The sequence below is a fragment of the Lethenteron reissneri genome, chromosome 61 (genome assembly GCF_015708825.2).
Source record: "Lethenteron reissneri isolate LAM-NWPU_2019-01 chromosome 61, ASM1570882v1, whole genome shotgun sequence".
Classification (NCBI taxonomy): Eukaryota; Metazoa; Chordata; class Hyperoartia; order Petromyzontiformes; family Petromyzontidae; genus Lethenteron; species Lethenteron reissneri.
Genome location: NC_083839.1, coordinates 3860847 through 3884846, shown reverse-complemented (window position 1 = coordinate 3884846; position 24000 = coordinate 3860847). Strand labels below are relative to the sequence as shown.

General features: G+C 53.5%; 1 protein-coding gene across 1 annotated transcript; it reads left to right on the top strand.

Moving 5' to 3' along the window:
* Positions 1-16954: 16954 nt before the first annotated feature.
* LOC133358355 (homeobox protein Hox-A1-like) lies at positions 16955-23297 on the top strand. The gene is made up of 2 exons (XM_061576652.1): positions 16955-17819; positions 22612-23297. The coding sequence occupies exons 1-2, from the start codon at positions 16955-16957 to the stop codon at positions 23295-23297; spliced, it is 1551 nt and encodes a 516-aa protein (XP_061432636.1).
* Positions 23298-24000: the final 703 nt, after the last annotated feature.

The following is a 24000-nucleotide window of genomic DNA, read 5'->3' as shown; positions in this document are numbered from 1 at the left end:
CTAGTGGCCGGGTGGGTGGGGGCCATGTGAAAGGGGGCGGTGCTGGTGGCCGGGTGGGTGGGGCTATGCAAAAGGGCCATCATTATCGTTACAATGAAATATGTCAAAGTGCGGGGTAGCAGCGATGGGTTTTGTTCTCTTCGTAGCAATCGTCGAGGTCTACGTCGTGCGGGCAGCTTGTCCGTGTTGGCGGTTTCGATTCGTATCTCCCGGCGTGGCAGCTTAAATCAATGGGTAAAGGTGGGGGGGGGTGGTGTTGGTGCGTGTGGCGTGGTGGGGCAAAGTGTGGGGACCTCCCACGGCCACGGCTCGTGGAGAGGCCCCGCGGTGAGCGACTTGTTTTGGTTTTGTTGTGGGCGTATTTATTATTTATTTATTGCACGCGTACACTTGCAGGGTTTGAGGATTGTGCATCTAGCCGGGTGGGCGGTGGTGGCAGTGGTGGCGGCGGTAGCGGTGGTGGCGGTGGTGGTGACGGTGGCGGTGACGGTGGTGGTGGCGGTGGTGGTGGCGGTAGCGGTGGAAATGGTAGCGGAGATGGTGGTGGCGGTGGTGGTGGCGGTGGTGGTGGTGGTCACGGTGGCGGTGGTGGTCATGGTGGTCACGGTGGTAACGGCGGTGGTGGTAGCGGTAGTGGTGGTGGCGGTCATAGCGGTGGTAATGGTAGCGGTGGTGGTAACAGCGGCGGTGGTAGCGGTGGTGGTGGTTGCTTTGGTAGTGGCAGCGGTGGTGGTGGTGGTGGCAGCGGTAGTGGTAGCGGTGGTGGTGGCGACGGTGGTGGCGGCGGTGGTGGTGGTGGCTTTGGTAGTGGCAGCGGTGGTGGTGGTGGCGGTGGTGGTGGTTGCTTTGGTAGTGGCAGCGGTGGTGGCGGTGGTGGTGGCGGTGGTGCTAGGTAGCTACGCTGCTGCATGTGGCTGCCTTTGACCCGGCGCTGTGGAGGCGGCAGCAGTAGCAGCGAGGGTTGGTGGTTCACACACGGATCGTGTCCGATTCCCCTGTACTACCCCGCGGGTGGAGCTGCACCCCGGGCTCCACCAGGAGAAGGCTTTCGTGACTTATTTTTCAGAAGCGAGCTGGCCACAATTGATAGCTTCAACAAAGTCGCCCATCGCGTGGAAATTTTATAGCAGCCACATTTTCTAAATGGTCTTTTTGTAGTTGAAAAATAACAATGGGTTTTACCCGTTTTGGCAATTTAACAGGTGGTGTTAAGATGTTGAAACAATAAATACTTCTTTGCGAGGCATCGTCTGCGCTAACCACACACGCACCACTAGTTGTGAACTTGCAAACAAACAAATATAACACTGGTAGGAACCTCCTGGTTACACCAGCCCACAGGGGATTATTGTGTCCGTCCGTCCGTCGTGCATCCAAAAATGGGAGGGGTGGGGCTGGGTGGGGAGGGGAGGGTAGGGAGGGTGGGGAGGGGCTGGGTAGGGAGGGTGGAGAGGGTGGGGGGTGGGAGGGAGGGAGGGGAGGGGCTGGGTGGGGGAGGGGCTGGTCACCCCGTGGTGCCCTTATAAAACTCAACGTTTAACCTCCTCACGCCGGCTTGTGCCCGCCCTCACAGTCGGGCATATTTGCGGAATACACCACGCCGCCGTTGACCCTGGCCATTGACCGAGCAACCCGACGTTCCTACCAGCTCCCTCCGCAGGAATGTGTTTTATTTTGTACCTACGTGACTTTACCGAAAGAACCAACTAGTATAGGGCCACGTTTGTTGACATGTTCACCGCAAAATGCTGCGATTGATTAGTTCACTACTTGATTTCTTGCAAAAAAATATTCATATTTGTTGTTCGGACATCTTGAACACCTCCCGTTGTATTGATACCGGCAAAGGATGTCATCCCGTGACACGTCGTGCACAACTTCAAATGAAGTCGCTTTGTAGGAAGTCAACTTGGGTGAGAAGCAGCTTACACAATTATTTTATCAAATAAACAAATAAATACAACGCATGCAGCGGCGTGGAATGGCTGCAAGCCTTAAGATGTTTTAAATGGGCAAGGACCCGTTTGGATATCACCACTCGCCTAGTCGATGTTGTCGCCGCAGTCGGGAGTCAAACTCAGGTGGCCGGGTCTCTAGCGCGGTGCGCTAACCACTGCACCACCGCTCGCCCAATCTCCTCTGCCCTCTTCTTCCCTTCAACCCACGCCCCCCCCCCCCCCCCCAATATTTATATGTATACATATATGTACATAAACGTAAATATACAGGGTATATATATAATATACTTTATGAAATCAAAGTGCACAGGTGGTTGTTTGCAATCGGAAAGTAATCCTCGTTAATCAATCGACAGTGTTATTTGACAATATCGTTTAGAGTATAATTATTATTATTTATATTTATTGAGATAATATATGCAACACAATACGAGGTGAGAGAGAGAGGCAAGAGGAGTACAATATATAACCTTTTGGGAAGATACTTTGCGTGGATAAACATCCTTCCCGATTTTCCGATATCAATTAATTTTTTAAAGATTTAAAATCGAATACATTTCATAAACTCGGCTGGTCTGTTTCGATTTAAAGCTTCTTTCGTGACTGCAGGGATTCATCTTCTTGGTTCTTCGGTAAAGTCACGTAGAAGGGAAATAATAAAAGAATAAAAATAAAACATTAAAAAAATTAATAACATTTTAATTTATTGTGTTTAATTTGTATTATATTATTATTAAAATAACATTATTTTTATTATGTTTTAGTTTTATTATTATATTATTTCCCTTCTACGTGACTTTACCGAAAGAACCAAGAAGATCGGTTGGTCTGGTGAAAAATGTTTCAGGACCATCCCAGATGGGAAGGGGTGAGAATTAGAAATAAGTATAACCCGTAAAAACAAAGTTTTCACTATAAATCCTTTATATGCGTGGCGGCTAGAGTCATCTCGTCCTCTGGCTTGAGATGGCTGCCACCTATGGGTCAGATGATTGTCTGCAGTATTAAACAATTGGTAATTAAATATTTAATTAGTTTTCCCTAAACAGTGTAAACATTTTTTTTTCACGAACATTAATTGTCTCGCACAACGAGTCTGTGTGCAAAATGTCAGCTCGATTGGATCACGGGAAGTGGGTTAAAAAACGACCGAAAGGTTTGTACGGTCGTAAGCAAGCAAGCACGCAAGCAAGCAAGCAAGCGAACTTAATATAAAGGATTTTAAAAAAACAAGTTAATTCGGATGGTTCCGATAATTTGACGTCACACACTGTGTCACCGGTTGGTTATTGTTGTTGTGCTTACACAAAAAATGATGTCACGTGGCATCGGCTGACGTCACTATCGTTATCTCTCTAAATCAGCCTAACCCTCCCGTAAACCACGTGGCCTCTGTGTGATGTCACCCCCACCCTGAACCCCTCTCACCTACAGATCTCTGCCTCTCTCAATCCAAATCATCAACTCAAGAAGTCCCGAATCATTCCAAAATCATTCCGAATACGTGGGCCACAATTCTCTTTGGAATAAAATACGCGGAAAAAAAAAACTGAAACGCCACGTCGTTGTTTCGGGACGATGATGTCCAGACGTTTCGCCCTCGCTCCTCATGCCGCGGGAACTTCTTAGGTCGGTTAAAGCCTTCCTGACTTCGTAAGGCAGGCGCGTGCAGCGCAAGCGTCGGACATCACGGAGGGAGTCTAACCGCGTTCGTTCGTTCGTTCGTTCGCTGAAAGGTGGAAACACCTTGTTTGATTTGTCCGTTATCTGAGTTCGCGATTTTATGCAATCACGTTGCGAGCGTGGTCAATTAGCGAGGCAGCAATATTCGTCGTGGACTGTCCAGACTCTTGGTGGTTCTGAATTTGAAGAATTATTCCATGCAACAAAAATAAAAAAAAATAAACTTAAATTATGGCTAAGAATTGTGGTGTTTTGCGCGCGTGTGTGTGTGTCTGCGCTACGAGCCTGGCGACCCGGGTTCGATACCTGCTCGCGGCAAACACCCATTGACGATTATCTGAACCGGTCCTGGGTCTCCCCTACGTCGACTCAGCCTCAAATGAGTACCTGGTGCGGTGTGTAAACATCGCCACTGGGGAGACAAAGGCGGTCGGGCGTGGTGCTGGCCACCCACCCCCTCGTGTACCGTTCTGGCCTTCATAGGTGCTCGCTAACAGCACTTGCCCCTACAGTCTGTCAAGGCTACACGGGGGATCTTTGTCTTTGTGTACCGTGTGGCAAGCGCTAGTTTCCAACGAATCGCGGCGACCCGAGTTCGATTCGCGCTCACGTTGACGACAATTATCTGAACCGGGTGCTGTGCTCCCTCTGGGTCGACTCAGCCACAAGTAGAGCACCCAGGTGCTGCCTCTGGGGATACAAAGGAGGACCGGGCGTGGAGATAGACGAGGCTGACCAGAGGGAGAGAGATGGACAGAGAGAGACGTTTTACTTTTAAACAACTTTTATTGCCGCCAGCAGCAGCAACAGCACTGGAGGCGATTCCGATATGAAACGCACAAAGTCACCAGCAACACAAATTAACGCTACAAATCCACGCGCTGTGGCGCTAAATGCACCGCGCACAACACGAAAGAAAAGTCACGTGGTGGTGGTGGTTGTGGTGGTGGTGGTTGTGGTGGTTGTGGTAGTGGTGGTTGTGGTGGTGGTGGTTGTGGTGGTGGTGGTTGTGGTGGTTGTGGTAGTGGTGGTTGTGGTGGTTGTAGTGGTGGTTGTGGTGGTGGTGGTGGTCATCGCGCACGCCACGGTGACGAGCGAGCGCTTCAGAAGGTGAACACGAGGATGCCGTCCACGCTGGTGCAGAGAGGGGCTTGTCCGGCTCCCCAGCGCTCGAAGAAGACGCGCTGCACATCACCGACACGTGTGTGGCACGTGGCGTGCTCCAGCCGGAGCCGCGCCTTGAGCAGAGAGAGACAGACACAGAGAGAGACAGAGACACAGAGAGAGACAGAGACACAGAGAGAGACAGAGACACAGAGACACAGAGAGAGGGAGACAGAGACACACAGAAGAAGACGTGCACATCACCGACACGTGTGTGGTACATGGCGTGCTCCAGCCGGAGCCGCGCCTTGAGCAGAGAGAGACAGAGACACAGAGAGAGACAGAGACACAGAGAGAGAGACAGAGACACACAGAAGAAGACATGCACATCACCGACACGTGTGTGGTACATGGCGTGCTCCAGCCGGAGCCGCGCCTTGAGCAGAGAGAGACAGAGACACAGAGAGAGACAGAGACACAGAGAGAGACAGAGACACAGAGACACAGAGAGAGGGAGACAGAGACACACAGAAGAAGACGTGCACATCACCGACACGTGTGTGGTACATGGCGTGCTCCAGCCGGAGCCGCGCCTTGAGCAGAGAGAGACAGACACAGAGAGAGACAGAGATACAGAGAGACAGAGACACACAGAGAGAGACAGAGACACACAGAGAGAGACAGAGACACAGAGAGAGAGAGAGACACAGAGAGAAACAGAGACACACAGAGAGAGACAGAGACACAGAGAGAGACAGAGACACACAGAGAGAGACAGAGACACAGAGAGAGACAGAGACACACAGAGAGAGAGACAGAGACACATCACCGACATGTGTGTGGTACATGGCGTGCTCCAGCCGGAGCCGCGCCTTGAGCAGAGAGAGACAGAGACACAGAGAGAGACAGAGACACAGAGAGAGACAGAGACACACAGAGAGAGACAGAGACACAGAGAGAGACAGAGACACGGAGAGAGACAGAGACACACAGAGAGAGAGACAGAGACACACAGAAGAAGACGTGCACATCACCGACACGTGTGTGGTACATGGCGTGCTCCAGCCGGAGCCGCGCCTTGAGCAGAGAGAGACAGAGACACAGGGAGAGACAGAGACACAGAGAGAGACAGAGACACAGAGACACAGAGAGAGGGAGACAGAGACACACAGAAGAAGACGTGCACATCATCGACACGTGTGTGGTACATGGCGTGCTCCAGCCGGAGCCGCGCCTTGAGCAGGCCCCTGAACACTTGAAGCTCCACAGAGCAGCCGTGAGAGAGAGAGAGACGGGGGGAGGGTGCCGATGGGAAGGGGAGAGAGTTCATGGAAATCATGGGAGATGGACGCGAGAGAGAGAGCGAATTAAACGCATGAGAAATGAAGGAACTCAAGGGGAGAGAGCATGGGGAGATAATTGTTTTTTTATCCTTCTATCTGGCAACAAAACTGACGCATTTTTTTACAAGGAGTCATGTTTGCATAGACCACAATACCTGCAGTCATAATGCAAACAAAAAACATAACTCTGGTAATGTATGCACTGTCCTTGAAGTTGATTGATCCACACCCGAGACAGCTTTCCATAGAGCCTAGTTTCACATGGTGTTGGACCAGATGACGCCAAAAGGCGCACAACTCAAAGGCAATGCACCATCAGAGTATGAGAGCTCGTGGTAAGCATTTACACCATTGGAACCTTATTTGCCAGTAAAAAAATATGATAACTGTTTTTTTACCCTTCTATCTGGCAACAAAACTGACACATTTTTTACAAGGAGTCATGCTTGCATAGACCACAATACCTGCAGTGATAATGCAAACAAAAAACACAACTCTGATAATGTGTGCACTGTCCTTGAAGTTGATTGGTCCACACCCGAAACAGCTTTCCTTAGAGCCCAGTCTCACATGGTGTTGGACCAACCCAATCAACTTCAAGGACAGTGCATACATCATCAGAGTTATGTTTTCTGTTTGCATTACGACTGCAGGTATTGTGGTCAATGCAAACATGACTCCTTGTAACCAAGGTGTCAGTTTTGTTGCCAGATAGAAGGGTAAAAAAACAATTATCATATTTTTCTACTGGCAAATGAGGTTACAATGGTGTAAATGCTTTACCCCGAGCTCTCATACTCTGATGGTGCGTTGTCTTTGAGTTGTGCGCCTTTTGGCGTCATCTGGTCCAACACCATGTGAGACTAGGCTCTAAGGAAAGCTGTCTCGGGTGTGGACCAATCAACTTTAAACACAGTGCATACATTATCAGAGTTATGTTTTTTGTTTGCATTATGACTGCAGGTATTGTGGTCTATGCAAACATGACTCCTTGTAAAGAAAGTGTAAGTTTTGTTGCCAGTTAGAAGGGTAAAAAAACTATTATCATAGTTTTTTACTGGCAAATGAGGTTCCAATAGCGTGGGGAGAGTTAAGGGAGAGCGAGGAGGAGGAGGGGAGGGGGGCAAGGGAGCAGATGGACGTCAATGATGATGTCGCAACTTTGATCTCTGATCCGGGATCGATACTCGTTCTATCGCGTTTGCGTTAATTGGCCCTCTAATTAGCCGCTTGTCACATCCCATGGGGGGATGGGGTTGGGGGGGAGCCGAGTGTTCACCCTGCACCCGTGGTGGTAACCGCGTGCACAGCACAAACGTGACCAGCGTGGTGAAGTATGGTCAAACAACCCCCCCTCCCCTCCCCCCCCGGTGGCGAACACGGTTTGTGTATACGTTAATTCAGCAGTGGATTAATGTTGATTTGTGATTAAAAATTGTCATATTGATGATGATGATAATCACAAAATTTTTTGTCAAAAGTGGGAAGGGCCAATTAACATGCAGCGGCAACTACCTGCCCATTGATCCCGATGATGATTAATTATGATTCATAATTAATTATAGATTTAACATAATAAAATAAAAGTCATTCGGACGCTGTCTTTCCGACAGACATGTTCTTCACCTGAGGACGGCTGCTTGCGTTGTGGCCGAAACGTCGTGAGAATTGTATTTTATTATGTTTTATTTTTATTATTTTTTTATTTCCCTTCTACGTGACTATACCGAAAGAACCAAGAATATACGAATTAATTATTAATTGTTATCGACGCGCGCTTTGGATTGGAATAATACGTAATTCTAATAATACGCAATTCTAATAATACGTAATTCTAATAACACGACCTCAATAATCATCATCCAAACTGTTAAGAAATGTAAAGGTGGCGATGATGACAGACGGTCAAGACCAGGAACGGAGTGGCAGTCAACGGAATGGAACGCCCTTCCAAAGGACGCCACCACCGAGGAGGAGACGGAGCCGTGGAATCGGATGATCGTGAGAGTTGTCGGTGGCTTTGGGTAGGGAGGCCTCCATCCAGCAGTGGATTGACCAAGGCTGGTGATGATCATGGGGAGGCCTTCAAAACATCACTGGGTTTTCCACGGCTGATGATGCTGCTGCTGACGATGCTGCTGCTGATGATGATGGGGAAGGCTTTCAAGACATCAGTGGGTTTTCCACGGCTGATGATGCTGCTGCTGATGATGATGGGGAAGGCTTTCAAGACATCAGTGAGTTCACCACGGCTGATGATGCTGCTGCTGATGATGATGGGGAAGGCTTTCAAGACATCAGTGGGTTTACGACGGCTGATGATGGTTAGGTTTTCGTCCGGCAGTGGATTGAACATGGCTGATGCTGCTGCTGATGATGATGATGGGGAAGGCTTTCAAGACATCAGTGGAGTTACCACGGCTGATGATGCTGTAGTCTTCGTCCGGCAGTGGATTGAACATGGCTGATGCTGCTGCTGCTGATGATGATGGGGAAGGCTTTCAAGACATCAGTGAGTTCACCACGGCTGATGATGCTGCTGCTGATGATGATGGGGAAGGCTTTCAAGACATCAGTGGGTTTACCACGGCTGATGATGGTTAGGTTTTCGTCCGGCAGTGGATTGAACATGGCTGATGCTGCTGCTGATGATGATGGGGAAGGCTTTCAAGACATCAGTGGGGTTACCACGGCTGATGATGCTGTAGTCTTCGTCCGGCAGTGGATTGAACATGGCTGATGCTGCTGCTGCTGATGATGATGGGGAAGGCTTTCAAGACATCAGTGGGTTCACCACGGCTGATGCTGCTGCTGATGATGATGGGGAAGGCTTTCAAGACATCAGTGGGTTTACCACGGCTGATGATGGTTAGGTTTTCGTCTGGCAGTGGATTGAATATGGCTGATGCTGCTGCTGATGATGATGGGGAAGGCTTTCAAGACATCAGTGGGGTTACCACGGCTGATGATGCTGTAGTCTTCGTCCGGCAGTGGATTGAACATGGCTGATGCTGCTGCTGCTGATGATGATGGGGAAGGCTTTCAAGACATCAGTGGGTTCACCACGGCTGATGCTGCTGCTGATGATGATGGGGAAGGCTTTCAAGACATCAGTGGGTTTACCACGGCTGATGATGGTTAGGTTTTCGTCTGGCAGTGGATTGAATATGGCTGATGCTGCTGCTGATGATGATGGGGAAGGCTTTCAAGACATCAGTGGGTTCACCACGGCTGATGATGCTGCTGCTGCTGATGATGATGATAGTAAGTGTTATTTCCTAATTGCTTATGTCTCGAGAGTAGAGGAAATGACTATTATTCCACAAAAATTTTGCGTTTGTGACCAGGACAGTGACATTTTGAAATTTACCTATTTTCCAGAACATTCCAGATAGATCCAGTGCTGAGTCAACTTGGAGTAACTTCTAGAACATTCCAGAACTTTCCAGTAATATAAATAGTAGTATAAATACCCACCAGTTCATAGTAGTAGGTTTTTACCCTTTCAACTGGTACAAAACTGACACCTTTATACAAGGCATCATGTTTGCAATAACCACAACACAAGCAGTCGAAATGCAAACAAAAAGAAACAACTCTGATAATGTTAATGATACGCCTTTTGGCGTCATCTGGTCCAACACCAATGGAGACTAGGCTCTAAGAAAAGCTGTCTCTATACTTTTTAGGCATAAGCGATTACGAAATTAACGCTTGCTACCCAGGAACAAAAAATGTGTTGTAAATGTCACGTGTTTCTCTCGCGGACGACTCAGATGCTCAGCGAGATCACACGCCCCGTGCCTCGTTCATTCTCTCCGCCCCATCATCCCTCCCATCTCAGTTTTACAACACCCGACCGGCCCGCGCAAGCCCGCCATAGGAACGTGGAATTTCCCACCACTGACCTAGGCGACTCACAAAAGACGATGGGATCGGAGGGGGGGGGGGGTGGGAGTCGATGTCAGTCACCCACGTGGCTATTGATAACCTATATCTCCCGTAGTGCGGTGTCCGATGCGTGAACTCTGATGGCCGGATTACAACGGGGTCACGGATTAGCGGTGGGCTTTAAAGGGATGCTGGGGGGCTGGGGGGGGGGCTAAGGGGGGTGGTGGTGGTGGATGGGGGGGCTGCTCTGAAGGGCGTCAGAGGAGGAGGTGATTTCGATGTAAACTCTCTCGCCGTGACAGATACCCCGCGGAGCAAGCGGCGGGCCCGGGAAGCCGTGAGGGGGAGGGTGGGGGTGCGTGGGGTGTGTGTGTGTGGGGGGGGGGGGTGTGTGGGGGGTGTGTGTGGGGTGTGTGTGTGGGGGGGGTGTGTGGGGTGTGTGGGGTGTGTTTGGGGTGTGTGTGTGTGGGAGGGGGAGGGTGGGGTGTGTGTGTGGGGTGTGTGTGTGTGGGGTATGTGTGTGGGGTGTGTGTGTGTGGGGTGGGGGTGTGTGGGGGGGGGGGTGTGTGTGGGGTGTGTGTGTGGGGGGGTGTGTGTGGGGTGTGTGTGTGAGGGGGAGGGTGGGGGGTGTGGGGTGTGTGTGTGGTGTGTGTGGGGTGTGTGTGCGTGGGGTGTGTGTGGGGGGGGGGTGTGGGGTGTGTGTGGGGTGTGTGTGAGGTGTGTGTGTGTGAGGTGTGTGTAAGTGTGTGTGTGGGGGGTGAAGTGTGTGTGTGGTGTGGGGTGTGAGTGTGTGTGAGGTGTGTGTAAGTGTGTGTGTGGGGTGTGTGTGTGGAGTGTGTGTGTGGTGTGTGTGGGGTGTGTGTGGGGTGTGTGGGGGTGTGTGTGTGGGGTATGTGTATGGGGTGTGTGGAGTGTGTGTGTGTGGGATATGTGTGTGTAAGGGTGCGTGTGTGTGGTGTGTGTGTGGGGTGTGTGTGTGGAGTGTGTGTGTAGGGTGTGTGTGTGGAGTGTGTGTGTGTGTGGGGGTGTGTGTGTGTGGGGTGTGTGTGGGGTGTGTGTGTGTGGGGTGTGTGTGGGGTGTGTGTGGGGTGTGTGTGTGTGGGGTGTGTGTGGGGTGTGTGTGTGGGGTATGTGTGTGGGGTATGTGTGTGGTGTGTGTGTGGGGTGTGTGTGTGTGTGGGGTGTGTGTGTGTGTGTGGTGTGTGTGGTGTGTGTGTGTGGTGTGTGTGTGTGGTGTGTGTGTGTGGTGTGTGTGTGGGGTGCGTGGTGTGTGTGGTGTGTGTGTGGGGTGTGTGTGTGGTGTGTGTGTGGTGGGTGTGTGGGGTTTGTGGGGGGTGTGTGGGGTGTGTGGGGTGTGTGTGTGTGGGGGGGGTGTGTGGTGTGTGTGTGGTATGTGTGGTGTGTGTGGTGTGTGTGTGGGGTGTGTGTGTGGGGTGTGTGGGGTGTGTATGTGTGTGGGGGGGGGAGTGTGTGTGTGGTGTGTGTGTCGTGTGTGTGGTGTGTGTGTGGGGTGTGTGTGTGGTGTGTGTGTGTGGGGGGTGTGTGTGGGGTGTGTGTGTGTGGGGGGGGGGAGTGTGTGTGTGGTGTGTGTGTGGGGTGTGTGGTGTGTGTGTGGGGTGTGTGTGTGTGGGGTGTGTGGGGTTTGTGTGTGGGGGAGCGGGCGTGTGTGTGGTGTGTGTGGTGTGTGTGGTGTGTGTGTGGGGTGTGTGCGTGGTGTGTGTGTGGGGTGTGTGTGTGGGGTGTGTGTGTGTGTGGGGGATGGAGTGTGTGTGGGGGGTGTGTGTGGGGTGTGTGTGTGGTGTGTGTGTGTGGGGTGTGTGTGTGGGGTGTGTGTGTGTGGGGTGTGTGTGTGAGGTGTGTGTGTGTGTGGTGTGTGGGGTGTGGGTGGTGTGTGTGTGTGGGGCGTGTGTGTGTGTGGGGTGTGTGTGTGAGGTGTGTGTGTGGGGTGTGTGGTGTGGGTGGGGTGTGTGTGTGGTGTGTGTGTGTGTGGGATGTGTGTGCAAGGGCGTGTGTGTAAGGGCGTGTGTGTGTGTGGGGTGTGTGGTGTGGGTGGTGTGTGTGGGGGTGTGTGTGGGGTGTGTGTAAGGGCGTGTGTGTGTGTATGAGGGTGTGTGTGTGTGTGAGAGGTGTGTGTGTGTGTGTGAGGGGTATGGCCACCCGCCCCCTCGTGTGCCGTTCCGGCCTTCATAGGTGCTACTCGCTAACAGCACTTGCCCCTGCAAGTCCTGTTAGCCACCACAGACACATACAGACACATACATGTCTGCATGTATGTGTCTGTATGTCTTTGTATATGTGTCTGTGTGTCTGCACGTGTTTGTATGTATGTGTATATGTATCTATGTATCTGAATGTGTATGTCTTTGTTTGTATGCACGTGTGTGTGTGTGTGCACGTGTGTGTGTGTGTGCCGAAATGAGTACCTGGTGCGGTGTGTAAACATCGCCACTGGGGAGACAAAGGCGGTCGGGCGTGGTGCTGGCCACCCACCCCCTCGTGTACCGTTCCGGCCTTCATAGGTGCTACTCGCAAACAGCACTTGCCCCTACAGTCTGTTAAGGCTACACGGGGGTTCTTTGTCCTTGTGTGTGTGCCAGTCAGCCTTCAAACGGTACCACGGGGGGTGACGGTGCGAGCTGGTGGTGGGAGGGGGCGGGGGAGGGGGCCGGGGGAGGGTGAGGAGGTGGGGGGTGATCAACGAGAGAGAGAGGTGAGAGAGTGAGTGAGTGAGTGAATGAAAGAGTGACTGAGTGAATGAGAGAGTGAGAGAGTGAGTGAGAGAGTCAGTGAGTGAGTGAATGAGAGAGTGACTGAGTGAATGAGAGAGTGAGAGAGTGAGTGAGTGAGAGAGTGAGTGAGATAGTGAGTGAGTGAGAGAATGAGTGGGAGAAAGAGTGAGTGAGAGAGTGAGTGAGAGAGTGAGAGAGTGAGTGAAAGAGTGAGAGAGTGAGTGAATAAGAGAGTGAGTGAGAGAGTGAGTGAGTGGAAGAGTGAGTGAGTGAGAGTGTGAGTGAGTGAGTGAATGAGAGAGTGACTGAGTGAATGAGAGAGTGAGAGAGTGAGTGAGAGAGTCAGTGAGTCAGTGAATGAGAGAGTGACTGAGTGAATGAGAGAGTGAGAGAGTGAGTGAGAGAGTGAATGAGAGAGTGAGTGAATGAGAGAGTGAGTGAATGAGTCAGAGAGTGAATGAATGAGAGAGTGAATGAGAGAGTGAGTGAATGAGAGAGTGAGTGAGTGAGAGAGTGAGTGAGTGAGAGAGTGAGTGATAGAGTGAGTGATAGAGTGAGTGAGTGAGAGTGTGAGTGAGTGAGTGAATGAGAGAGTGACTGAGTGAATGAGAGAGTGAGTGAGTGAGTGAGAGAGTGAGTGAGAGAGTGAGTGAGTGAGAGAGTGAGTGAGTGAATGAGAGAGTGAGTGAGTGAGAGAGTGAGTGAATGAGAGAGTGGGTAAGTGAGTGAGTGAATGAGAGAGTGAGAGAGTGAGTGAATGAGTGAGTGAGAGAGTGAGTGAGAGAGTGAGTGAATGAGAGAGTGAGTGAGTGAGAGAGTGAATGAGTGAGAGAGTGAGTGAATGAGAGAGTGAGTGAATGAGAGAGCGAGAGAGTGAGAGAGTGAGTGAATGAGAGAGTGAGTGAATGAGAGAGTGAGTGAATGAGAGAGCGAGAGAGTGAATGAGAGAGTGACTGAGTGAATGAGAGAGTGAGTGAGAGAGTGAGTGAATGAGAGAGTGAGTGAAAGAGTGAGAGAGTGACTGAGTGAATGAGAGAGTGAGTGAGAGAGTGAGTGAATGAGAGAGTGAGTGAGAGAGTGAGTGAGTGAAAGAGTGAGTGAGAGAGTGAGTGAGTGAGAGAGACAACAGGAGATGGACAACACAGGGAGAGAGGGACATGAAGTGGGTTATGTGGATGTTTGGATCGACGCTCAGTCAGTCCCCGTTAACTACCTCGCCTGGTGTGCAGGAGGTCGTGGGTTCGATCCAGACCCTGACGCCTGCTGCTGTATATTTGTAGTTTGCGTGTCTCTCTCTCTCATCATCATCACGGTGGCTAGGAGATGTTAACTACCTCGCCTGCTATGCAGGAGGTCGTGGGTTCGATCCCGACCCTGACGCCTGCTGCTGTATATTTGTAGTTTGCGTGTCTCTCTCTCTCATCATCATCACGGTGGCTAGGAGATGTTAACTACCTCGCCTGCTATGCAGGAGGTCGTGGGTTCGATCCCGACCCTGACGCCTGCTGCTGTATATTTGTAGTTTGCGTGTCTCTCTCTCTCATCATCATCGCGGTGGCTAGGAGATGTTAACTACCTCGCCTGCTATGCAGGAGGTCGTGGGTTCGATCCCGACCCTGACGCCTGCTGCTGTATATTTGGAGTTTGCGTGTCTCTCTCTCTCATCATCATCACGGTGGCTAGGAGATGTTAACTACCTCGCCTGGTATCCAGGAGGTCGTGGGTTCGATCCCGACCCTGACGCCTGCTGCTGTATATTTGTAGTTTGCGTGTCTCTCTCTCTCATCATCATCACGGTGGCTAGGAGATGTTAACTACCTCGCCTGCTATGCAGGAGGTCGTGGGTTCGATCCCGACCCTGACGCCTGCTGCTGTATATTTGGAGTTTGCGTGTCTCTCTCTCTCATCATCATCACGGTGGCTAGGAGATGTTAACTACCTCGCCTGCTATGCAGGAGGTCGTGGGTTCGATCCCGACCCTGACGCCTGCTGCTGTATATTTGGAGTTTGCGTGTCTCTCTCTCTCATCATCATCACGGTGGCTAGGAGATGTTAACTACCTCGCCTGCTATGCAGGAGGTCGTGGGTTCGATCCCGACCCTGACGCCTGCTGCTGTATATTTGGAGTTTGCGTGTCTCTCTCATCATCATCACGGTGGCTGGGAGATGTTGACTACCTCGCCTGGTATACAGGAGGTCGTGGGTTCGATCCAGACCCTGACGCCTGCTGTATATTTGGAGTTTGCGTGTCTCTCTCTCTCTCTACCCCCCGTGGTCGCGTGGATTGTGTTTTTTTCCCTCCACGTTTAAAAATCGATGTCACCACGCGTTTTGGAGACATTTTTGCCGCTCATCAATGTCCACGTGATGACCACGACGATGAGAAGCATCCCATCTCGTCGAGCGGCTGTCATCTGCGGAGCAGGTTTAAAATGAAATAAAAACTAAAACAATAAAATAATGAAAATAAAATATGATTTAAAGCTTTCGTGACTGCAGGGATTCATCTTCTTGGTTCTTTCGGTAAAGTCACGTAGAAGGGAAGTAATAAAATAATACAAATAAAACATAATAAAATAATTTTCACGACGTTTCGGCCACAACGCAAGCAGCCGTCCTCAGGTGAAAACCAGGTCCGTCGAGGCGACAGAGTCTGAAACGTCGTGAGAATTATTTTATTGTTTTATTTTTTATTCTTTTATTACTGCCCTCCTACGTGACTTTACCGAAAGAACCAAGAAGATGAATCCCTGCAGTCACGAAAGCTTTAAATATAAATTTAACTAAAACAATACTTCAGTTGAGTCTGCGAGCACCTATCATAACCTGTGACGTCACCGCGCTCCGGGGAATCCCCTGGGCACCCCCCCCCCCTCTCCGTAGGGGGTGGGGGGGACGAGGGGGGAGGGGTACGCGGCTTCCTATTGGTCCGCGCGCGTCTGCACGTGGAACGCCGAGTGAGCAGATTAATGAATGAGCGGTGGGCAGTGAGCGGTGGCGCAGCGGTTAGCGCGCTCTTACCGCCATCAAACACCACGAGTGGCGATTATCAGAACCGGTCCTGGCTCCCCTTTAGGTCGACTCAGCCACAAACTGACCCTGTGCTGTTGGGAGAGACAAAGGCGGCCGGGCGTGGTGCTGGACAACCCCATCGTGTGCCGTGCCGGCCTTCATAGGTGCTCGCTAACAGCACTTGCCCCAACACTCTATTAAGGCTATACGGGGGATCTTTCTATTTGTTTTTATATTGTCTATACTGCATATGTATCCGTATTCGTAAATGTGTCCATGTGTCCATATGTACGTGTTTCTATTCCGTATTGTTTGTGATTGTGTGTATGCATATATATGTGTGCGTATGATTGCGTGTGAGTGTGTGTGTGCACGTGTGTGTGTGTGTGCACGTACGTGTGTGTGTGTCTGTGTATCTGTGTGTGTGTTTGTGTGTGTGTGTGAACGTGTGTGTGTGTGTCTGTGTGTGTGTGTGCACGTGTTTGTGTGTGTGTGCACGTACGTATGTGTGTGTCTGTGTGTTGTGTGTGTGTGTGCAGGTACGTGTGTGTGTGTCTGTGTGTGAACGTGTGTGTGTGCACGTGTTTGTGTGTGTGTGCACGTACGTGTGTGTGTATCTGTGTGTGTGTTTGTGTCTGTGTGTGTGTTTGTGTGTGTGTGCACGTGTGTGTATGTGTGTGCACGTGTGTTTGTGTCTACGTGTCATTGTGGTGTTGGCCACCCACCCCCTCGTGTGCCGTGCCGGCTTTCATAGGTGCTGCTCGCTAACAGCACTTGCCCCTACAGCATATCGAGGCTATACGGGAGGAGATATGGAGGTAGGGGTGGGGGGTGATCTTTGTCATTGCCTTTAGGTAGATGAAAGCGAGGAGAGTTTGTGGGGGTGGTGGTGGTGGAGGAGGGGTGGGGGGGGTGGGTTGCTGTCAAGCTGGTCCTTGACATCGCTGATACCACCGCAACGGGCACGCGCAGCGCGCAGACTCACGCGCGCGTCCATCGCGAGCGCGCACAGAGTGAGAAACTCTCCCCCCCACCACCACCCACCCACCCTGCCCCTCCATCCAACCACCACCACCCACCCACCACCCTGCCCCTCCATCCAACCACCACCACCCACCACCCACCACCCTGCCCCTCCATCCAACCATCTCCATCCATCCATTCATCTCTCTCGCTCGCGCGCGCGAGTTCCACGCATTTCGCTCCGCCGTCTCGGCCTTCTGCAGCTCGTCTCATGGATAATGCGACCATGAGCTCCTTCTTGGAGTACTACAGCGGTGGTGGTGGTGGTGGTGGCGGTGGTTGTGGTGGTGGTATCAGCAGTGAGTCCACGGCCTTCGCGTCGACCCATTACGACCCAGACGTGGCGTGCGCTCTGAGCGCGAACGACGGCACGAATCGATTCTTCATTGGCATCAACCACCACCACAACCACCACCAGCACCACCAGCAGCAACACAACCACCACCACAGCGACAACAACAACCACCACCACCACTACCACCAACAGCATCAACAACAACAGACCCACAACCGCTACACGACCACCCCTCCTCCTCTTCCTCCGTTCCACGCTGTGTGCCAGTCTGGATATCTGACACCACCACCGCCACCACCACCACCACCGCCGCCACCACCACTCGCTTACGGTGGTGGCGTCGGCGTTGTTGCCGGCGGCCCCGTTGGCTGCGGCCACTACCTCGACGCAGAGTTGACGTCCACCTCGACCACGATGGAGTCCACCTCGGCGGACCGACGCGTCTCCCGTGGCCCCTTCTCCGTCCTCGATCCGCGCGCGATCCGAGACTCTCCCACGGTGCCGGGCGCGGTGTTCGCCACGGGCGCGACTCGCTACGGCCTCTGTTGCCTGCGATTGTCGCCGCCGCCGCCGCCGCTGTCGCTAGCGACTTTTGACTTCCAGTCGACGAACTTGGAGCCGCAGGCGACTTCGTCAGAGTCGTCGTCAGAGTCGTCTTCGTTGTCTTCGGAGTGTTCGTTGTCTTCGGAGTCGTCGTTGTTGGAGTCATCGTGCTCGCCGATTTTCCTCCAGACGCACACCTTCGACTGGATGAGGGTCAGGCGCAATCCGCCCAAAGCTGGTGAGTGTGGGTTGGGTCTGGGGTGTGTTGGGTGTGTGTGGGGGGTGGGGTAGTGTGTGTGGGGTGGTGTGTGTGGGGTGTGTGGGGTGGTGTGTGTGGGGTAGTGTGTGTGGGGTGGTGTGTGTGGGGTGGTGTGTGTGGGGTGGTGTGTGTGGGGTGGGGTGTGTGGGGTGGTGTGTGTGGGGTGGTGTGTGTGGGGTGTGTGGGGTGGTGTGTGTGGGTGGTGTGTGTGGGGTGGTGTGTGTGGGGTGGTGTGTGTGGGGTGGTGTGTGTGGGGTGGTGTGTGTGGGGTGGTGTGTGTGGGGTGTGTGGGGTGGTGTGTGTGGGGTGGTGTGTGTGGGGTGGTGTGTGTGGGGTGGTGTGTGCGGGGTGGTATGTGTGGGGTGGTGTGTGTGGGGTGGTGTGTGTGGCGTGCTGTGTGTGGGGTAGTGTGTGTGGGGTGGTGTGTGTGGGGTGTGTGGGTGGTGTGTGTGGGTGGTGTGTGTGGGTGGTGTGTGTGGGTGGTGTGTGTGGGGTGGTGTGTGTGGGGTGGTGTGTGTGGGGTGGTGTGTGTGGGGTGGTGTGTGTGGGGTGTGTGGGGTGGTGTGTGTGGGTGGTGTGTGTGGGGTGGTGTGTGTGGGGTGGTGTGTGTGGGGTGGTGTGTGTGGGGTGGTGTGTGTGTGGGGTGGTGTGTGTGGGGTGGTGTGTGTGGGGGGTGGTGTGTGTGTGTGGGGTGGTTTGGGGTGGTGTGTGTGTGGGGTGGAGTGTGTGGGGGGTCGTGTGTGTGGGGTGGTGTGTGTGGGGTGGTGTGTTGGGGTGGTGTGTGTTGTGTGTGTGGGGTGGTGTGTGTGAGGTGGTGTGTGGGGTGGTGTGTGTGGGGTGGTGTGTGTGGGGTGGGTGTGTGGGTTGTGTGGTGGGGTGTATGTTGGATGTGTGTGGTGTGGTGTGTGTGTGGTGTGGTGTGTGGTGTGGTTTGTGTTGTGTATGTGTGTTGGGTGTCGTGTGTGTGGTGTGGTTTGTGTTGTGTGTGTGGTGTGTTTTGGGTGTGGTGTGTGTGTTGTCATGGGTGTGTGTGCGGTGTGTGTGTGCGTGTGTGGGGGGAGTGGTAGTGTTGTAGCGGTGAGCGCGCTGCTGCGCTACAAACTCGGCCACCCGAGTTCGATTCCCGCTCACGGCCACCAACAACACCGGTAGTGACGATTTTCTGAACCGTTCTTAGGCCTCCCCCTAGGTCGACTCAGCCTCAAATGAGCACCTGGTGCGGTGTGTAGTAAACATGGCCACTGGGGAGAGAAAGGCGGTCGGGCGTGGTTGCTGTGCCACCCATCCCCTCGTGTGCCGTGCCGGCCTTCATAGGTGCTGCTGCTGCTACTCGCTACACTGCATGTGCGTGTGTGAGTTGAACTTCTTTCGCGCCGTACGTGGGCAACCGTGTTAATCGGAGGTGCAGGGGAAGGACAACGAACTTAGCAGCACTTGCCCCAACAGTCTGTTGAGCCTATATGGAGAGCGGGTGGGATAGGGGGAGATCTTTGTCTTTGTGCCTGGGAGGGAGACAAAGGCGGCCGGGTGTGGTGCTGGCTACCCGTGCCGTCCTTACTCATTGTCAGTGCAGATGCCAAACTGTGGAACAGCGTGTTGTGCCTTCTTCATCAGAACATCGAAGTCGTGTGATATATTTAAGTCTGTGTTGTGGGTGAGTGGGTGAGTGAGTGAGTGAGTGGGTGAGTGGGTGAGCAAGTGAGTGAATGGGTAAGTGAGTGGCCGAGTGAGTAAAGGAGTGGGTGAGTGAGTGAGTGGGTGGATGAGTAAGTGAGTGAGTGGGTGAGTGAGTGAGTGATTGAGTGAGTGGGTGAGTGAGTGGATGAGTGAGTGAGTGGGTGAGTGGGTGAGTGAGTGAGTGAGTGGGTGAGTGAGTGAGTGGGTGAGTGAGTGGATGAGTGAGTGGGTGAGTGAGTGGGTGAGTGAGTGAGTGATTGAGTGAGTGGGTGAGTGAGTGGATGAGTGAGTGAGTGGGTGAGTGGGTGAGTGAGTGAGTGAGTGGGTGAGTGAGTGAGTGAGTGGGTGAGTGAGTGGATGAGTGAGTGGGTGAGTGAGTGGGTGAGTAAGTGAGTGAGTGGGTAAGTGAGTGGCCGAGTGAGTAAACGAGTGGGTTAGTGAGTGAGTGAGTGGGTGGGTGAGTAAGTGAGTGAGTGGGTGAGTGAGTGAGTGGGTGAGTGAGTGAGTGGGTGAGTGAGTGAGTGAGTGGGTGAGTGAGTGGATGAGTGAGTGAGTGGGTGAGTGGGTGAGTGATTGAGTGGGTGAGTGAGTGAGTGAGTGGGTGAGTGAGTGGATGAGTGAGTGGGTGAGTGAGTGGGTGAGTAAGTGAGTGAATGGGTAAGTGAGTGGCCGAGTGAGTAAAGGAGGGGGGGAGTGAGTGAGTGAGTGGGTGGATGAGTAAGTGAGTGAGTGGGTGAGTGAGTGAATGAGTGAGTGGGTGAGTGAGTGGATGAGTGAGTGAGTGGGTGAGTGGGTGAGTGATTGAGTGAGTGGGTGAGTGAGTGAGTGAGTGGGTGAGTGAGTGGGTGAGTAAGTGAGTGAGTGGGTAAGTGAGTGGCCGAGTGAGTAAAGGAGTGGGTGAGTGAGTGAGTGGGTGGGTGAGTAAGTGAGTGAGTGGGTGAGTGAGTGAGTGAGTGGGTGAGTGAGTGGATGAGTGAGTGAGTGGGTGAGTGGGTGAGTGATTGAGTGAGTGGGTGAGTGAGTGAGTGGGTGAGTGAGTGGATGAGTGAGTGGGTGAGTGAGTGGGTGAGTAAGTGAGTGAATGGGTAAGTGAGTGGCCGAGTGAGTAAAGGAGTGGGTGAGTGAGTGAGTGGTTGAGTGAGTGGGTGGGTGAGTAAGTGAGTGAATGGGTACGTGAGTGGGTGAATGAGTAAGGGAGTGAGTGAGTGAGTGGGCAAGGGAGTGGGTGAGTAAGTGAGTGAGTGGGTGGGTAAATTGTCCACTGCTTGGCTGTTTACCCTACAGGTTCTGAGCGAGTGTTTGAGTGCATAAGTGAGTGGGTGAGCGAGTGGGTGAGTGAGTGCGTGAGTGAGCGGGTGAGTGGAGTGGGTGGGTGACCGAGTGAGTGGGTGAGTGAGTGGTTGTGCGAGTGGGTGGGTGAGTGAGTGGGTGAGTGGGTGAGTGAGTGGGTGATTGGGTGAGTGAGTGGGTGAGTTGGTGATTGAGTGGGTGAGTGAGTGAGTGGGTGAGTGAATGAGTGAATGAGTGAGTGAGTGGGTCAGTGAGTGGGTGAGTGAGTGGTTGTGCAAGTGGGTGGGTGAGTGAGTCAGTGAGTGGGTGAGTGAGTGAGTGGGTGGGTGAGTGGGTGAGTGGGTGAGTGAGTGGGTGAGTGGGTGAATGAGTGAGTGGGTGAGTGAGTGGGTGAGTGAGTGAGTGAGTGGGTGAGTGGGTGAATGAGTGAGTGGGTGAGTGAGTGGGTGAGTGAGTGAGTGGGTGAGTGGGTGAGTGAGTGGGTGAGTGAGTGGGTGAGTGTGTAAACTGGCCTGTTCCCCACACCAGGCCTGGCCGTGTACCCTGTGCTGGTTTTGTTTATTTCCTGACTTTCCTTCCACGTTTGCGCATTGGTGGGCATCTACGGATGAAATGCACCACGTTTGGCATCACGGTGGCTATCAGGTGTTAACTACCTCGCCTGGTATACAGGAGGTCGTGGGTTCGATCCCGACCCTGACGCCTGCTGCTGTATATTTGGAATTTGCGTGTCTCTCTCTCTCTCTCTCCGTGGTCGCGTTGTTTATTTCCCGGGACCTCCATGTTTTCCCCTCCACATTTAGAATCAACGTCACGGGGTTAACAGTGTTTGGCTGCTTCTTTGACATTTCCACGTGATGATAACAACAAGTTGGTTTGTCGCTGTCGTGACTGCAGGAATTACTCGCTGGTTCTTTCGGTAAAGTCGCGGTAGAAAGATAAAGTAATAAATTAAATACTAGCATACGACGTTTCGATTGCAACACAAGCAATCATCATCGGGTACAAATGAAATAGAAACACAAATCTAGTATACTTAGAAATGTAATGTAATACAACAGAGAGTCGGATAACATAACAGCCAACACCCTGCCTGGTTGATTAACGTTCTTCCAAAGGTTGCTAAGTTTAAGAGAGAGATTAAACACAGAACAGGAGACTCACAGACAGACAGTAAGCAGACAGATCTATAATTTTTATACTGGTAGGAACCTCCTGGTTACACCAGCCCACAGGGGATTATTGTGTCCGTCCGTCCGTCGTGCATCCAAACATGGGAGGGGTCGGGCTGGGTGGAGAGGGTGGGGAGGGGCTGGGTGGGGTGAGTGGGGAGGGGCTGGGTGGGGTGGGTGGGGCTGGGTGGGGGTGGGAGGGGTGGGGCTGGGTGGGGAGGGGCTGGTCACCCCGTGGTGCCCTTATAAAACTCAACGTTTCACCTACTCACGCCGGCTTGTGCCCGCCCTCACAGTCGGCCATATTTGCGGAATACACCACGCCGCCGTTGACCCTGCAGGCCATTGACCGAGCAACCCAACGTTCCTACCAGCTCCCTCCGCAGGACAATGTGTTTTTCTCTTTCATTTGTACCCGATGATGATTGCTTGTGTTGCATCCTCCCTCCCCATCCTCCCATCCCATCCCCCCTCCCATCCCCCCCCCCATCCTCCCCCCCATCCTCCCTCCCATCCCCCCCATCCTCCCCCCCATCCTCCCTCCCATCCTCCCCCTCATCCTCCCCCCCATCCCCCCTCCCATCCTCCCTCCCCCATCCCCTCTCCCCCACCGCCCTCTCTGCCCTCCGCAGCGGCTAACCCCATCGGCTGCGGCGGGGTCAACCGCATTGGCGACGGCGGCGTTGTTGTTGTTGGTGGTGGTGGAATTGGTGGTGGCGTTGGTGGTGGCGTTGGTGGTGGCGTCGGTGGTGGTGGTGGCGTGGGCCCTTCCCTGCCCCTCGTGGCCGGCGTGCCTCTGCTGGGCGCCGCCCCGCGCACCAACTTCAGCACGCGGCAGCTCACCGAGCTGGAGAAGGAGTTCCACTTCAGCCGCTACTTGACGCGTGCGCGACGCGTCGAGGTGGCCGCCGCGTTGCAGCTGCACGAGGCGCAGGTCAAGATCTGGTTCCAGAACCGGCGGATGAAGCAGAAGAAACGCGACAAAGAGGTGGCGGCGGTGGCGGTGGCTTCGGTGGCTTCGGTGGCGACAACTGACGACCGCGAAATCTCGTCGCCGGGACGAGTCAGCGGAGCCGGCGAGGCTGCGGTGTCACCTCCTGTTACGCAGCAGCAGCAGCAGCTGCAGCAGCAGGAGCAGCAGCAGGAGCAGCAGCAGGAGCAGCAGCAGCAGCCAGAGTCGAGACTCCAGTTGGAGACAAGCGGCGGCGGTGATGAAAGTTGGGAGATGAATTCGGAGAATTCGCCGGCTGTGTCTTCTCCGCGCTCGATGGCCCCTTCTCCTCCTGATGCCGCTCCGCAGTTCTCACCCAGAGCGTGAGGCGGTGGTGGTGGTGATGGTGGCGGTGGTGGTGGCGGTGGTGGCGGTGGTGGTGGTGGCGGTGGTGGTGGCGGTGGTGGCGGTGGTGGTGGTGGTGGCGGTGGTGGTGCTGGTGGCGGTGGTGGTGGTGGTGGTGCTGGTGGTGGTGATGCTGGTGGTGGTGGTGGCGGTGGTGGTTGTTCTTGGTGTTGAGATGTTTCCTGGGGTACAATGCGGATTGGGGGGTGGGGTACCAGGCTAGGTGCACTTTGAGGCCCTCACGTGAAGTGTTGAAGACTCTCGCTGCTGGCAGGAGGAGGTCACGGGGCAGACCGCAGGTGCCATGGGTTGAGTGCTGTGCCAGGCTAGGTGCAGGAGGAGGTCACGGGGCAGACCGCAGGTGCCATGGGTTGACTGCTGTGCCAGGCTAGGTGCAGGAGGAGGTCATGGGGCAGACCGCAGGTGCCATGGGTTGAGTGCTGTGCCAGGCTAGGTGCAGGAGGAGGTCATGGGGCAGACCCAGCAGGTGCCATGGGTTGACTGCTGTGCCAGGCTAGGTGCAGGAGGAGGTCATGGGGCAGACCGCAGGTGCCATGGGTTGAGTGCTGTGCCAGGCTAGGTGCAGGAGGAGGTCATGGGGCAGACCCAGCAGGTGCCATGGGTTGAGTACTGTGCCAGGCTAGGTGCAGGAGGAGGTCACCGGACAGACCCAGGTGCCATGGGT

Bases quoted from the DNA above. Each gene is read 5' to 3' on its own strand.
- LOC133358355 (XM_061576652.1), top strand. From the start codon at position 16,955: ATGGATAATGCGACCATGAGCTCCTTCTTGGAGTACTACAGCGGTGGT. The intron at 17,820-22,611 runs GTGAGTGTGGGT...TGCCCTCCGCAG, and splicing joins GCGCAATCCGCCCAAAGCTG to CGGCTAACCCCATCGGCTGC.